General features: G+C 35.9%; 3 protein-coding genes and 1 long non-coding RNA gene across 7 annotated transcripts; 2 read left to right on the forward strand and 2 right to left on the reverse strand.

Moving 5' to 3' along the window:
* The first annotated feature begins 26 nt into the window (after positions 1-26).
* Positions 27-8,882, forward strand: spdl1 (spindle apparatus coiled-coil protein 1). Of its 3 annotated transcripts, XM_043256968.1 has the most exons (12): positions 2,234-2,388; positions 2,740-2,904; positions 3,018-3,194; positions 3,469-3,663; positions 3,767-3,916; positions 4,378-4,476; positions 5,362-5,472; positions 5,551-5,691; positions 5,775-5,878; positions 5,961-6,148; positions 7,372-7,663; positions 8,501-8,882. In XM_043256968.1, exons 2-12 carry the CDS (start codon positions 2,740-2,742, stop codon positions 8,658-8,660), a joined length of 1,782 nt encoding a protein of 593 aa, XP_043112903.1. In that variant the 5' UTR covers positions 2,234-2,388; the 3' UTR covers positions 8,661-8,882. The 3 variants fall into 3 exon arrangements, with proteins under 3 accessions (XP_043112902.1, XP_043112903.1, XP_043112901.1); XM_043256967.1 differs by lacking the exons at positions 2,234-2,388; positions 8,501-8,882 and adding an exon at positions 27-91 and having other exon boundaries at positions 7,372-8,483; XM_043256966.1 differs by lacking the exon at positions 8,501-8,882 and having other exon boundaries at positions 7,372-8,483.
* On the reverse strand, positions 5,495-7,556 carry LOC122357566. The gene is made up of 4 exons (XR_006252494.1): positions 7,423-7,556; positions 6,759-6,796; positions 6,309-6,367; positions 5,495-5,629 (listed from the first exon to the last, which is right to left on the reverse strand). It is a non-coding gene; the product is annotated as an uncharacterized LOC122357566 (long non-coding RNA).
* A 356-nt stretch (positions 8,883-9,238) lies between the features above and the next one.
* sil1 (SIL1 nucleotide exchange factor) lies at positions 9,239-11,982 on the forward strand. Of its 2 annotated transcripts, none has more exons than XM_043257886.1 (10): positions 9,239-9,349; positions 9,456-9,658; positions 9,735-9,867; positions 9,956-10,064; positions 10,149-10,251; positions 10,325-10,513; positions 10,598-10,719; positions 10,956-11,052; positions 11,166-11,330; positions 11,550-11,982. In XM_043257886.1, exons 2-10 carry the CDS (start codon positions 9,554-9,556, stop codon positions 11,916-11,918), a joined length of 1,392 nt encoding a protein of 463 aa, XP_043113821.1. In that variant the 5' UTR covers positions 9,239-9,349; positions 9,456-9,553; the 3' UTR covers positions 11,919-11,982. The 2 variants fall into 2 exon arrangements, with proteins under 2 accessions (XP_043113821.1, XP_043113820.1); XM_043257885.1 differs by having other exon boundaries at positions 9,271-9,349; positions 9,408-9,658.
* Positions 11,983-12,537: 555 nt separating this feature from the next.
* Positions 12,538-14,817, reverse strand: si:ch211-195b11.3 (uncharacterized protein LOC100334344 homolog). The gene is made up of 4 exons (XM_043257887.1): positions 14,680-14,817; positions 13,828-13,850; positions 13,045-13,145; positions 12,538-12,826 (listed from the first exon to the last, which is right to left on the reverse strand). Exons 1-4 carry the CDS (start codon positions 14,732-14,734, stop codon positions 12,772-12,774), a joined length of 234 nt encoding a protein of 77 aa, XP_043113822.1. The 5' UTR covers positions 14,735-14,817; the 3' UTR covers positions 12,538-12,771.
* Positions 14,818-15,636: the final 819 nt, after the last annotated feature.

Genomic DNA, 15,636 nt, shown 5'->3' on the forward strand with positions numbered 1-15,636 from the left:
CCGCCGTAACGACTCTACTGTGAAGAAAGGGATTTCTTTCTTTTTTTTTTTTTAAACCGACTGTCGTCATGACGCACTGTTCTCTCCCGCGGTAAGACACGCCCCTTCGCTGGAAAAAGGCGGGCTTGTGGAATTGCACAAAAAACAACAACAAAAAACTAAATAAAATATATATCAAATAACAAAACTACCAATTTGTATAAATAAAATTCATGAACAGACTTAAGTATTTAAAATTAGTTTTGACCAACTGTAATCTATGTAATAGCACAAAATATTAAAACCACTTTAAATAATACTGACGTTTTTTACTCGTATGTCTTAAAACTGACATTTAAAATAAGGCTACGATTTTATATTTCTATTTTATGTGAAGGAACCCATCTAGAAAATGCTAATTCCTTGTCCGGTTTTAGGACTAGAACCTAATCGGCTGCATTTTTCACATTCAGCATTTACTCAATTCACTGCATATCTGGAACTAATAATTTAGATGCAATAAAAAATTCAACACATAGCAGGTGAACGACGTTTGATAGTTTCTGGGGCATTTGTGTCAATCTCCGTAGCATTTAAATTGTCTAAATGATTTCTAAAACTGATTATCAACCATATCATCTTAAATAGTTGCTGATTTGTCTAAAATATAAATTTGTATTGATTGTAGTAACTTTAATTAAACAAACCCTTTTTAATGTATTTATTTACATTGTTTATATTTACTATATGTAGGCTATAGGCCTATATGCAAAGTAATATGTATACGATTTTTTTATAGTTGGTGGAAAAGTGTGGTGACATCACAGCAAAACTTACTAAATAAAACTGAATTGTCTGAGTTTCATTGAGGGGGCAGTTGCATAGGTCATCTACTCAGCATGGGCAATAGGAACTGATAGACAAGATCTGCATAACAGATGAAATGTCTAGAGCAAGCCATTTACAGGTATTTGGTGACACTTCATTTTGATGGGTGGAGGTTGTGTCTTTGTGTGACAGTGTTCTTGCCTTTTAATATGCAAAACGCATCCATCGTCTAAGTGTGAGATGAGGTTTCAAGCTGTTATGGATGCATATTTTGAATTAACCTAAAGTTTTTAGATATGCAATATGACTAAATGTATGGGACAATATTGCATACCAAGGTAGAAATTAATTACTTTTGCCCATACCCAACTGACACTAGAAGGGAGCAATTTGTACTGATATTTAACATTTACAAATTTGCTCAATGTTTATAGTCAAGTCACCCAAGAGGGATGTTAAAACCAGGTGTAATAGGACCATGGTGTCTGCCAACTCTAGACGAAATTTAGAGCCGTTGACAAACTCCCCAGGAACCCTATGAATGTTCAATGATATGTAACTCCTTCCACCCTCCTGCTTCCTGAAGTAAAAAAAGTTTGTTTGTGCACTATAGTTAATGTCATTCCCAACACTTCACACATATATTCCGTTTCATAACCACTGTTTACTACAGTGTTATTCATACCAGGGGCAGTACTTTAAACAGTAACCCTCACAAATAATTAAATGCAATTTTGCAAAACCACAAAACTATTATGAATGAAGCTAATACTTTTACTTACCAAAGTAATAATAAAAATATTTATAATGTTACAAATGTTTTTTTCCCCCTAATATTAGGTAGCCTATCATATCTATCTATTGTATCCCATCCAATCATTTAAAACAAATCACCATAACCGTTTTGTGTATTATAGTATATGTGTTTATGCAGTTAAATGTTTTAGCTAGTTTAGCTATAATTTCATTTAAACCATGTTTTTGTCATTTTACTGAGCTCGGGGTATACATGTGCTTCTTGCTTTTATAGCATAAGTCATGCATTGCTGTGAAAACATACATTTTTGAGAAGAGAAGTTTTATCATTCACCAGTTTTATCTAAAGCAGTGATGCCCAAAGTTGGCCTGTGGTGACCTTTAATTTGGCCTGCCATGCCATATCACAAGACTGGGTCAAAATATGTTTTTTTTTACATTTTAATTTACATACAATAAATGTGATATAAGTTGAACTATTTTTAATGTACGTTTTAATATAATATAGTTGTATATAATTCAACATTCATCCACGAAACTTTGAGTCAAATCATACATAAATTTAGATTTTAGGTCTTTGTTGTAATCAAAGGTTTGGGTACCTCTGATCTAAATCAGTTGTTAAGTATGACCACCGGGTGGCATTATAGAGACTAGAGAGCTGTGTTTTGTGAACGGTAGGAAACCTCGTGTTTTCTCGCGATAGCTGATCGACGACCGCTGCAGAATTCAAACTAGCAGTTTGAAAGATCCCGAGCAAGAAAACGGTTGGGGAAGTTCATTGTTCAGACATAAGCTTGCATTCACCAACTTTTAAATCTAAAGGTAAACACGTTTAGACATTGTATTTTGTTGTGTAGCTGTCAATTACATGTGTCAACATTCTTAAAAAATGTAAAAACATTCTTATTAAAAAATTTCACGCGATGTTTGCACAGATAGCTCGACGTTTAATGCGTTTAATAGTATAGTTGAGCAAAAACATTAGATTGATCATTTACTCACTTTCATGCTGTTCCTGACCTATTTGACATTCTTTCTTAAATGAAAAACTAAATGAGAATCACTGTTACCCTTGACAAAGATGCAATGAAAGTGACAGGGCTGGGCTGAAACACATATATGAGAGATAAAGTGGTATACAGGTAAATGATCACATGTTCTCTTTGACTTTAGATGTCAGATCTTGAGAATGAGATTAAAGTTTTGCGGCGGAAGGTTCAGGAAGGAGAAGAGGCTCTTCAGAGGGCTGGACAGTATGGACTTCAACTCTTGGATGACAAAATGGATCTGCACAGCCAGTTGGAGGAACAACGAATTGAGATGACCGGTGTCATTGAGGTACTGACCCAGCATTTCATCTCCACAATAGATAGATAATTGACAGGCCAGTTTATCATTGAATGATTCCTTCTGATGTGCTAAAATAAGAGGGGTTTTTTTTCTAATCGCAGGCCCTGGAACAAGAGAAATACTCCTTACAAAGGGAAGTTGAGTTAAAAGCCCGAATGCTGGAGAGTCTGCGATCTGAATTCGATCTTGTCAAAAACCAACAGAAGCATCACATGGAGCAGCAACAAACTTTGCTGGAGAGGAACCATGCTCTTGAGCTCAGTGACTTAAAGAATAAGGTCTTTATCATCTTTATCATCGAATATCATCTTCAAAAGTAGCATGCTTTCTTACATGTTTTTATTCCTTAAAATGAAAGTATGCCACTTTTCATGTTAAAATAATTTTTGAAAATGGATAATGGGGCGAGTGTTTAGGAAATCTGAAAACTTTTTTAATTTTTACATTTGGTGATGCCACTAGTAGCAGAAAACTTGTACAATTTGGATTAAAGCATAACTCTGTCCTGAAAAGAATGATGCCATCTGCAATGCTGACCAAATGTCTTGGTAGTTGGAGAAAATGAAGACGAATTTAGAGGAGGCTCAACTTGCTGAGAGGCAGATGAGACACAAGCTGGACCAGCAGTCTGAAGCGCTGAACAGCAAAACCGAAGAACTTCGTGCCCTTACAGAACGTGCTCATGAAACAATGTCCTCGGAGATCCTTGAGCTACAAATGCAGATGGAGGATATGGAATCAACAATGGTAAATTCCCTTCCGATCTTTATTTTTAATGGAAGAACATGGTTTTATAGAAATGAAGAATATCAATGTGCGGTTGGTGCTGAAGTGTGACCTTGTCTTGCAGGCGACTTTGGAGCAGGAGCTTCAGGAGGCACGATACAAAGAAGAGCAGTTACATTTGGCCAACACCGCGTTCCAGAGACAACTAGAGAGGCTCACAGAAGAGAAGGAAGAGAGAGAGAAAGAGGCAGTGTCCTGCTACAATGCTTTGGAGGTATGTCTATAAGCATTTTCAAGTGAACGTAAAAAAAAAAAGTATTTAAAGTAGCTTTCAAAAATCATTAATACAATTAAAAATAAGTCTCTTATGGCTCACCAAGGCTGCATTTATTTGTTAAATAAGGTAATATTGTGAAATATAGCAACTTTCTTTGTATTTCTATATATTTTAAATGTGTTTTTTTCTTGTGATAGCAAAGCTGCGTTTTTTTACATTTTTGTGTCACCTCATGCTTCAGAAATAATTTTTACATGTTGATTTGACGCTGAAGATTTTATTTTCATGTTATCACAGTTGACAATGAAACGTACAACTTGATATTTTTGTGGAAACTGATACATGTTGTTGTTGTTGCTGCTGTTTTTGGGAAATTGATAAATTTGATAAATGAATTGGGGAAAATAATTAAGTCAAAACTCTATATATTTTTTATATATATATTCTACTTGATGTAGAAAGCTCGTGAAGCCAACCAAGACCTTCAGATCCAGCTGGAGCAGGTGTTACAGCAGGCACAAGATCCAAACAGCAAAGGCAATTCCTTGTTTTCTGAGGTACCTCATTAAGCATTACTTCTACTTTGATATTTATGTGTGCTAAGAGATTTCATTATAACTCAAGAGTGTCTGAGTAACATTTTGTAATACCTATACAATGCCTTTTTTGGTTAAAAAGGCAGTTAAAAGGGTTGTGACGGTGAGGAAATTTGATCACCGGTTAATCAACATGTATCAACACCGGTAATACCGGTATCACCATGGTGGTGGTTCGTTTGAGTTTTCCGCATTTCCTCTCTTTCCTTTTAGGTTTAAATAGCCTGTAAGTGCCACACGTGTTTCAATTCAGCTTTTACATTTACAGCAATTTGGCAACAAGCAGTTATTTGCTTTTAATTTTCCCTCACTTTCCTTTGCTTTTAAATAGCCTAGTTTAAAAATTAACCGTGTGCATTTTAAATTGTTTACATTAGCGACAAGTTCAGCATCAAATGTTTAACTTAAATTCAAGTGACAACAAAATACAATGTAGAGCATAGAAATTTTATTAACAAAATGAATAAAAACACATGCTGTGTGCCTTTATATAAAAAAACAAATAACTTTGACAAAGTTTAAATTGGTATACAAATATTTTAACAGGTGCTTTTGCATTTTGTTTTGTTTTTTTTCACCTCATTCTTCTTGTCGGTCAGATTCTCCTCCTGGATAAATGAAATCTGATCATTGCGCAACTCTAGTTCATTTGGTGCCCTGCACTGTTTGGTTTTAATCTATTTGTTCTAAATAATTTTTATTACAAAAAAAATCAGCAGCAAGCCTAGCAGTAAACGTAAAATTAGTATAACATGTTAATAAATTGAAAAGGTCATTACTAAATGTTTCATGAGGTTATACCTTAATTCCTTTGTGCCATGACACAAAATATTTGGATCTGCACAGGTAGAGGACAAAAGAGCAGAGATGGAGCGACAGCTGAACAGCATGAAACGACAGCATGAGTCTTTACACAAGCAGCATGCTCTTACCAAGCAACATATGCACCGCATGAAGGTAAATGATGGTTTGTGAGAAATGTTTTTCTACATTTACATTTTTCGAGTTTTCTCACAATATTGTTTTCTGGTTTAGATGCAGATAGCCACCCTTATGCAGCTCCAGGGCAACAGGGCTGACCCGGCACAGCTTGAACGACTGCAATTCATGTTATCTGAAAAAAACAATGAGATAGAAAGCCTGATGATTAAAGTAAGAGAACTGGAGAAAGAGAAGGTGAGCATTGCCCAATACAGTCGATTATAGAAATAAAAAATCTGACAGTTTGTGAAACTAATACTATAAACTGTCACCGACAGATGACCGTAAAAGACCAGCATCCAGCTGCCCCCTCTAAAGAGGGTGAACTTATGGATGAGACTTACTACACGGATCTATTAAAAATGCAACTTTCAAATTCAAAGTAAGCATTCTTCATTAATTACTTGCATCGGTGGTGTTACCTCAGACCTTTTTTTAAGCAATTATGACATGTATGTGTATAGAAAGGATGCAGAGAAACTGAAGGATGAGCTGTCCATGGCAAGAATGAAAGCGCTCTCTGAAAGTCAAAGAGTGTTGGAGTTGGAGAGGAAACTCTATGGCACGGAGCAAGCACTTAAACAAAGGCACAGTGACAATATGAGGCTCCAAGTCAAGCTTGAAGAACTAAAGATGAAATATACACCTAATGGTAATTTTTTTTTTTTCTCCATCTGTGAACCTTAATTATCTACATGAACCAGTTTAGAGTGTAATAGAGTGCAACAGATGGGTTGCGAAAGTAAAAATACCTTTTGTTTGCTTCAGATGAGAATTGACTTTTAAAAATAACATGCACGTATAAGACTGACCTGCTGTGATTAAAGAGGATCTTAATCATGGATATGATTGTGCAGCTCTCCACCAATTTCTAAATTAGACAAGCAAATGAATAAAATAATTATTAAGCACTCACTGGGGGGTGTAATGGTACACACATTTGTACTGCAAATTTCCAGCACGGGCCTTTCGACTGAGAACATGTGTACCGAAGAACAAATATAGCATGGTTTTAACCACTGCAAAAGTGAAACTTCATTGGAAACTTTTGGTTTTGTACCTTGTTACTTTTGATAAAAAAAACAAAACAAAAACAAAGTCTCAAAGTCTTTCAAATTATGTTACTTTTCTTTCAGTAAATTCAAACTATGTTGTTTTACGATCTTTGATGTGGTGAAACAAATTGCTTATGTAATTTCTTATGTAATCATTTTTCACTGCAGAAAGAATAAAAACAACATGCTGTATAGCATTTTATTTACCTCATACAAGTCATTAGTGTCCACAGCTTGTTAGTTTGCTAGAGAAAACATATAATTTAAGTTAATTTAAAAACATGTTTGCATACTTTTTTTTTTTTTTTTTTGAGTGCTGATTAGTATATTTAAAAATGATTTGTAGTTAAATTTAAGTTGTTGTTCATTGTAACCTTAGAGTAATGTAAAGGGCTCAGTTTAAAACATAAGCTGAGGTAGATTTTTATCTCAAGAACATTTTTTATAATTAAATTTATTAAAAGAAATAGCAATTTGTTCAGTAAACCAATGTTTAATAATAATAAAGCCATTGCATGTTCCCTTGCTGTACTGAAACCATGAGGATCCATGACCTACTTATTGAACGGCATGTTTGTGTACCATTATACTCTGAGCATTTACCCATTTCCACAAAGCTCTGTGAAAGAGGCTGGTTGGTATGGTTCATTATCTTTTTAACAAAGACTTTTCCATAAAAACGTATGGGGAAAATAATTTGGAACCAAGGCAATTGAAAAAATGGGTGGGTACTTTTGCACTCTTGGGTTAACTGCCGTAACAATTCATCTTTGTACTGCAAATATATATTCTGGTAATTAATGTACCATTATGTATTCAGAGGTGAACAAAGCACAAGTACAGAAACGCAGACGTGAGAAGTTTCCTGTACCTGTTCCAGAGGAGAAGTCGGCATCTAGCAAAGAGGAAACTGCAACCATGGATACTGAGCCAAGCAAGGGCTCAGGTGAAAAAACAGTGGAAGAAACCCTCAATCATCCCGTTGAGAAGCCAGTTGTGATCCCGTTACAGTCTGCACAAGCCACAGATCCCAACCCCCGTGAACTGCCCCGTGAAAGCAAGTCTGTTAGAATCTGCGAGGATCCCCCAGTCTGCATTCCCGATGCGCCCAGGTCAGTGCCAACCTCTGCATGCCAACCCTTCTCCTTTCTCCTGCGCTGTGTCAACTTTACAGTCTTTATCATCTTCCTCTTCCTGGGTTTTATGAAAACACTCACTCCTCGACCGTCACTTCCTGCTCTACCGCTGCCTCTCAGGAATCCTGTAGTTCGAAGGAACTTATTTTGACATTTTATCCTCTTTTGATCTTGGTTTAGTGAAGATGAAATGAAAGGACTGCTAAAACTGTTTTGAAACGTAATATAAATACATATTTGTTAACATTTTGCACTTCAACTGTCAGACCTTTTGACAGTGACATTAAAATTTCAAAGTTTAAAGGAATAGTTCACCCAAAAATGAAAAATGACCATATAATTTACTCACGCAAGCCATCCTTTGTGTATACAACTTTCTTCTTTTTGATGAACACAGTTGAGTTTTAAAAAAAATTAAAAGATCCTGGCTCTTCCGAGCTTGGTAATGGTGGATAGCGGCCATTATTTTGATGTTCCTTAAATTGCACATCTGTTGTAAAACTAAGCTATACACCTCCAGGTGTAACACGTCTTCTGAAGCAGATAAAAAAAAATGTTTGTCTGAAAGAAGAAAGTTATATACACTTAGGATGGCTTGGAGGTGAGTATATTATGGGGTAATTTTCATTTTTGGGCGAGCTATTTCTTTAAGAAAGCATTCCTGTCGCTGTAGAAGTAATGATAGTTATAATAACTTTCTGTGGCAGTCGCAATAATGGTGGTTGCAATTAACTTAATGCTGCTTTGACATTTACATTTTAGTACTTAAGGTCTGTATTTTGAACCACCACAAACTGAATGATTTACCTGTAGGTCTCCTGTAAGTGACTCCAAAAGCAAGAATGATGATCAAACTCATCAAAGCAGTGAAGAGGAGGAGAATTGGAGAACTGAAAAGAAGAGGAAAAAGTACCAACAGCCCACTCATGTTAACTCTGAAAAAACTATGGCAAACGAGTGTGCTCAGCAGTAGTTTAGCTAGCTTAAAATGTGAATCCTGTATCATTTGTCATATATATATAAAAAAAGATTGTGTATGTATTTTACAGTGTATGATTTACGTCATTAATTGTTTTTTGACTTGACCTTTCACATGTACATGGTTTGTAGAACAGTTTACTTTTATAAATGTATTAATATTCTTTGTATTATAGATAATTATTTGTTTAAATAAAAAAAATAACTTGTGTACTTATTTCTGTTCTATAACTGTTTACAAACATGATTGACTGAACAGTATATAAGCATATAAGTCATATGTGTCAGCTGTATTTGTGCAAATTTGTATATTTTAGTTTCTTGTGTAATCCACGTAGTTACTTTACATGAAGTTAACATTACAGTTATAGCTATGCCGTAAAAAAAAAAAAAAATAAAAAAAATATATATATATATATATATATATATATATAAATTAAACTTCTGTTTATTAATAATAATAATAATAATAATAGCAGTCGGTTTAACTTGCTTTTGATTGCATCATGAAGAGGCGCATCTTCCTTTAGCCAATCATCGCGATCAGAAAGAATGACGTTTTCCGAAAACACCGCTGCACTTGTCTGATTGGTTCACGTATTCAGTCCAGATGGACTGCGGAAATGCACGTGGTTTCTAGTTGTTTCTTTCTGGACGTTCAGTTAAACCCAGCATGTTAACAACGTAAGTAAAACATATTTTATATATATATATATATATATATACTTTTTTTTTGCCGTAGAACGGCCAAATCCAGAATGAGTTAATTTAGTAACCTTACATCGCCCAGGTTTGGAAATGAATTTCGCTTTCACCTGGTCTCCTGGTCATGGATGACGTGTGATCGTTTATCAGATTATTTTTCATAATTTACCTTCGCGTGTCCAAATGATGATGACCAGACGTATAATAATGCAAAGGAAGTGCAAACTGGGATTGTCGATCGCTCTCTGGCTTGTCAGTGTTGGTCTCATATGTGCCCACAACGAGAAGGTGAGATCTGCTGTTGCACATCTTAGTATTTCTTTTATTGTAACACTTTAATAACAGCATAATTTTGATTGCTCAGTCACCAACAGCCCTGTCTATCAAAGAAGGCTCTGATGATCATAGCAAGGGTGAAGAAACATTATTAGAGGATGAGGATTCTGAGGATTTGGAGGTGTTTAGACCTACAGACAAGTGGCAAACTCTCAAACCAGGTGTGTATATTCTCATGCTGACTGCTGTGTCCTTAAATAAATAGATGACTAACAGATCAATTCCTTACTTGTCTGTAATTCAATTTAGGTCAAGCAGTTCCAGCAGGCTCCCATGTCAGATTAAATCTTCAGACAGGCCACAGAGAGGTCAAGATTGGAGAGGAGGCTGGTCTCAAATACAGGAGTGATGGAAATAGGTATATTGGTAGAAGAATGCGGTGTTCTAAATGAAATGCATGTATCACATAGCTTGTTATGCATACTTTTCCGCTGTGGAGCAGGCAAGGGACGATGAACATGCACGGCTCGTCATTCACAGCTGAGGAGTTGAAAGAGGCTTTGAAAAAGTTTAAAGAAGGAATGGATGATCTGGTGGACACGAAAGTATGTTCGTTTGAGTTTATCTCTAACCATTTTGCCGTTTGAGCTTTTTTTTAATCAAGGTGTTCGTTGATAGGATGAGGATGCAGTGAGGGCTCAATTTCGCCCCATCGAAGAGCTGAAAAAAGACATGGAGGCACTTGACATGCTTGTGGAGACAGACGTTCAAGTTATGAGGAGGCTTTTAAACCAATTTAATAATACCAACAGCACAAACGAGGAAAAAATCACAGCTCTCCTTGACTTGGAGTACCTTGTGCACCAGGTCAGGCCTCAATTATGATTATAAAATCAAATGTCTTGGAAATACAGTTCACTGATTCTCAAAGTCATCGGATCCCTTTTACAGGTAGATAATGCCCGAAATTTGGTGTCCATGGGAGGAATGCAATTGGTTATAAATGTTTTAAACAGCACAGACATTCGTCTCCAAGAGAGTGCTGCCTTTGTGCTTGGATCTGCTGTTTCGAGGTAAGTAGCATTTTCCTCCAATGAAACGGCTGCTTACACATGACTTAAGGTGCGTTGGCATTTACTAATGAGTTAATTTTTGTGAGCAAAATTCAGCAATTTTATTGGAAATCCAGGTAACCGGGAGGGATTTTGCCTGGCAAACTTGGCAACATGTCCAATGTGGTCAAGCAGATTCCGTGAAATTTCACGTACCCTTACGTTTATATAATCAGTTGTCATCTGCATTTTTCTAGTAATCCATCAGTGCAAGTTGAGGCAATAGAAGGAGGTGCGTTACAGAAACTGTTGACATTGCTTGCCACTCAGCGACCAATAACGGTAAAGAAAAAGGTATGACCAACCAGAAACCATGGGCATTGTACTGTTTATTATGGTAGTAAATAGTAAAATGTCATTATTTGTTAATGTAGATGAATGTATTCTGTCGTTCTGATTTAACACAGGTGTTATTTGCCGTGGCCTCTCTCCTGCGTCACTTCCCGTTTGCTCAAAGTCACTTTTTGAAGCTTGGTGGTGTGCAGGTGCTCAGCGAACTGTTTCAAACACCGGGGACGGAACCTCTGCGCGTGAGAATCATAACGGTGCTCTACGATATGATCATTGAGAAGGTTAATATTTGTTTATAAGTTTAAATACACTGGTAATAATTATTATAATATTTAAAAAAGCATCCATGTAACACTGGTGACTGGACTAACAGCTGTGTAAAATGTTTCCAATGTTTTTAATTGCATAAATGAAGCATTGGTAAACACAAAATTGAGGTCAATTTTTCATTTTACCGTAAGTAACTCATAGTTAGAAGTCACTTGCGTTTTGTGTCGCAGGAGTTGATATCTCAGGTGGGAATGGACATTATACCAGATTCGTCTCATCAGGAACGCTTGCGACAGTATGCTGAAGTTTCCCTCCTGCCCATGTTGGTGGAGCAGGGATGGTGCAGGCTGGTGCCTGAGCTTTTAGAGTCACCTGAGCATGACTACAGAGAGAAGGCTCTGCGCACTCTGCTTGCCATGATGGCTCAGTGTCAGACTCAATATAAACAGAATCCCGCATTGACAGCCTCTCTGAGTGAACTTCAAAAACAGTACCAAGAACTGGTGCTCACAGAACAGGACGTAGGAGAGCAGGACGGTTATTTTTCAGAGATACTGGCACTTGTGGACTCTATGGTGGTTAAAATGCGACAGGTATAAATTGGTGCTGCTGCTGCTTTCTTTGGGACACAGTGAACTAATAAAATAATTGAGTTGTAAATGATTGATTGTGTGGTTGCTCCATTAAGAATTTGGTATGCATGTAAGTTTCATTAACATGCTATTAACGAAGCCCTAGAGCTGTAGTGCTATAGATGAAGTGTCATTTTAATATAAGTAAATCAAAATTAAAATCTGAGTTTTACAGCTGTAGCGCTAGAATTGTTCAATATTTTTACACAACTAGATGAGCAAATAAGTAAGGATCATTTCAAATAAATTCCAAAAAAAGTTGTGACAAACAAAAACAAACGCCCATCAGCTGTATATATTATTTTTAATTTTAAAGCTTTCTAATATTGTAGTTAGATATATATATTTTTACTCCCCTCAAAATGAATTACATTTCAGAAAGCAAAAACATCTACATCGTAGAAAATATATGTTCAAGTCAGTGTATGTATAGATTTTAATGTATTAAACGATGCAGAAAAATAATCGTGCATTCATACATATATTAAAAATACATTTTAAGCATTTTTAGCTTTCTGAAGATTCTGGCTCAGAAAAAAAGGTGCTTGTGCTACAACTGTTGCCCTTTCATGACAGTAAGAAGGAAGAAGTTTATAAATATGCTTTATTTAAATTTACAGATTTATTAATAAAATTGACCTCTTAAATGCTTCACTGCTTTATTGCATAAGATTACATGTTGACAAAGCGATGTCTGCAAAGATCCAATAGCAAATGTCATTATGATACTTAGGAACGTATGACAGAATATCATTCCTGTAGTTGCTATATATCTAAATGGAAAGCCATTTTGGATGTCACAGATGTAACAGCAGCGTGTTTAGGAAGTCTCGCACTCTCCTTTGTGCTTTAGGTTGACCTTATTGTCTTTGTTCCTAAACAGAGAAGACGTGTTAGAAGAAGCACGAGTACCGTTTCGTAACAGATATTTTTTTCCTCGTTCTGAAAACATGGCTGTTTACTAAACCTTGGGAGGTTTGTAACTAATTGATTTAAAGCTGACATCTGGACGTGGCCTGAGATTTCTCACATCCGTTGCCTCAGCTTTCTCAAAATGCTGGATTTACATTACACAAATGCTCGGCTCACGTACTTGTTCTGCCAGTTCATCATGCACTCGTTGGAGTACGTGACTCCATCGTCTCCACACACCGGATCGTACTCACGAGTACATCCCAAACCAGAAACATTGTCCTGTAATGAATCAAGTATCATGACACTTTACCTTCATTTTACTTGATTACACGCTACTGTTCAAAGGTTAAAAGTAGTGCTGTCGAACGATTAATCGTATTTCAAATCGCATCCAAAATAAAAGTTTTTCTCTACATACTATATTTGTGTATATTATGTATATTTATTACGTATACATGAATATATACACGTAAGCGTTTGTATTTAATTAAAATCTTCATACATTAAATATTTATATACAATATCAAATATAAGAAAATAAATATATAAACGCATTTACATGTAAATACTATGTAAATATATTGTATGCGAGTGTGTTTTAATAAATTCAAAATAAACAGTACAAACCTGTAAAGAGAAACTTATTTTGGATGCTATTAATCGTGAATAACCGTTTAACATTACAGACATTGATTAGGTGACTGTAAGAACGTATAATGTTACAAAAGATTTTGTTAATGAAATGAACGCTGAAAATTCTATTCAAAGAATTCAAAAATGTGTTTGAAATATTCAAAATCTGGATATTAAAATGATTTGTGAAGGATCATGTGACACCGAATACTGGAGTAATTAATGGAAATTTCACTGTATTTCTGATCAAATAAATGCGCACTTGTTAAGCATAAAAAAAAAAAAAAGTTACATCTGGTGAATTTAAAATGATTTTACTTTAACTTACCTCACTCTCTTGTTTTTCTGCCACTGTAGAAATAGTAGAGAAAAAAAAAAGTTATTGTGAGGAATAAAGCAGGAAAGGCACAAATTTTTTCTCTATTGAAATTCTAGACAATAATAATAAAAAAACTGGCTAAGCAAGTTTTGTACTCTTATTTGTACAACCTATTGTATGTTTGGCTTGAATAGCAGGCACTTGACGTATTTGCTCTTTGCATACTTTCCTCCCCCCCTTTTGTTATAATCGTTATCATTTAAAAAAAAAAAAAAAAAAAAACAATAATTACACCCCTGAGTGTATTTGCATGGATTAAAGGTTTATATTTTCTTACAGAGCTTCAGAACAGGTTCTAGTCAGAGAATCAGCCTGGACAAAAGATATCTATCCTTATATGAACAATTCAGTTTACTCTGTCTTGTTTCTGTCCATATTTTCTCTTTTATAAAAACCCCTAAATGTCTGGCCAAGTAAGCAGTATCCCAGTTCTCATCAGTGTCATATGTCAGCTATCATGGATTTCTACAATATGGACCAGTTCCAAAATATCACAAAATGGACCTGTCTGAATCGGTGAACAATGGCACTAAAGAACAAAAGTTTGATCTTGTGAGCTGTAACCTTATCATGTGTGGATTTCAGGCAAGCAAACAATCATGTAAAAGTCACCATTATATGTTAAACAAACATTGTGTATGACACTTATTATGACACAACGATGTCACATGACGTCTTTAAAAGAGCAGTAGTAGCCTGACTAACTATAAATCTGAATTTGGTTTTAACTAAGGCACTTATTACACGACATGCGCACGTCATTGTATTTAAGTATCATGAATTGCCAAATTCTATACTTACCAGAGAGGTAAAAGAGAACAGAAACGCAGATCAGGATACCAAACTTCATGGTCATTGTCGGCGTGTGAGTCGAGAGTGGGAAACTCGGCAGGTGTATCTCTGTATGCGGGGCTCTGTAGTTATATAGCTTTTAAAATTACCGACACTCCTCCCTCCCTCTCATTGTTACGGCCTATTCAGAAAGAACCTGATGGGTGACATTCATGTAATGGCCCACAAACAATGACTAAGGGCATTTGGGACTAAGGTCGTTTGTTTGTGGTTTGTAGATCAGAGAAGTCTTTGTCAAAAAAGTGCGCTCAAAAGAAACTGCCTCTGCTTCTTATTATTTATTCCCATTACTTTTTAGTAAACAGAAAGCCATGCTTGCATAAAGTCCCTCTTGTCCACGAGAGAAACGAAGCTGGGTAATCAGGTCTAAATAAGGGTCTCTTTTTTTACAAACATGATGTTCAACTTCATTAAATCGCAATATGTTTGTTGCAGAAAATGATGACTCATTACCCGTGATCGTTTTCATAGCCTGTAAATCCCTCTTTTTCAAAATCTGCCTTGGCTTCGCGGTAATTGCTTGTTTGCTTTATTTTGCAGATGGCCTCCTGTAAGTTTGGAATGCTTTTGTTTTCTGAATGTAGGTTTTATATTGAGTTGTGGTCATTTGACAAAATCAGCAATTGTGCATTAAATCGCGTTTTTAACCGTACAAGCACTGAATGATATCAAACAGGAGAACAGAGTAATAGTAACTGTCACGGATCTGCCAGGTTCTGCCATCTCCCAATCACAGCCATCTCCCTCACCTGAGTTACTAGCCACACCTGCACCTCATCAACACGGCCATCGAGAGCACTGTATGAGCACACACCACGGTTCAGTCTGCGTTTGGACTTGTATGCATGCAGTGGGCTTTTAATTGCATTGGTGAATGACTTCCCTCTTGCGGTTCTCCTTAAGCAC

The sequence above is a fragment of the Puntigrus tetrazona genome, chromosome 14 (genome assembly GCF_018831695.1).
Source record: "Puntigrus tetrazona isolate hp1 chromosome 14, ASM1883169v1, whole genome shotgun sequence".
Lineage (NCBI taxonomy): Eukaryota > Metazoa > Chordata > Actinopteri > Cypriniformes > Cyprinidae > Puntigrus > Puntigrus tetrazona.

Bases quoted from the DNA above. Each gene is read 5' to 3' on its own strand.
- spdl1 (XM_043256967.1), top strand. From the start codon at position 2,740: ATGTCAGATCTTGAGAATGAGATTAAAGTTTTGCGGCGGAAGGTTCAG. The intron at 2,905-3,017 runs GTACTGACCCAG...TTCTAATCGCAG, and splicing joins AGATGACCGGTGTCATTGAG to GCCCTGGAACAAGAGAAATA. The intron at 5,879-5,960 runs GTAAGCATTCTT...GTATGTGTATAG, and splicing joins ATGCAACTTTCAAATTCAAA to AAAGGATGCAGAGAAACTGA.
- si:ch211-195b11.3 (XM_043257887.1), bottom strand. From the start codon at position 14,734: ATGACCATGAAGTTTGGTATCCTGATCTGCGTTTCTGTTCTCTTTTAC. The intron at 13,851-14,679 runs GTAAGTATAGAA...CTATTTCTACAG, and splicing joins TGTTCTCTTTTACCTCTCTG to TGGCAGAAAAACAAGAGAGT. The intron at 13,146-13,827 runs GTAAGTTAAAGT...GATTCATTACAG, and splicing joins CAGAAAAACAAGAGAGTGAG to GACAATGTTTCTGGTTTGGG.
- sil1 (XM_043257886.1), top strand. From the start codon at position 9,554: ATGATGATGACCAGACGTATAATAATGCAAAGGAAGTGCAAACTGGGA. The intron at 9,868-9,955 runs GTGTGTATATTC...AATTCAATTTAG, and splicing joins GTGGCAAACTCTCAAACCAG to GTCAAGCAGTTCCAGCAGGC. The intron at 10,720-10,955 runs GTAAGTAGCATT...GCATTTTTCTAG, and splicing joins CTTGGATCTGCTGTTTCGAG to TAATCCATCAGTGCAAGTTG.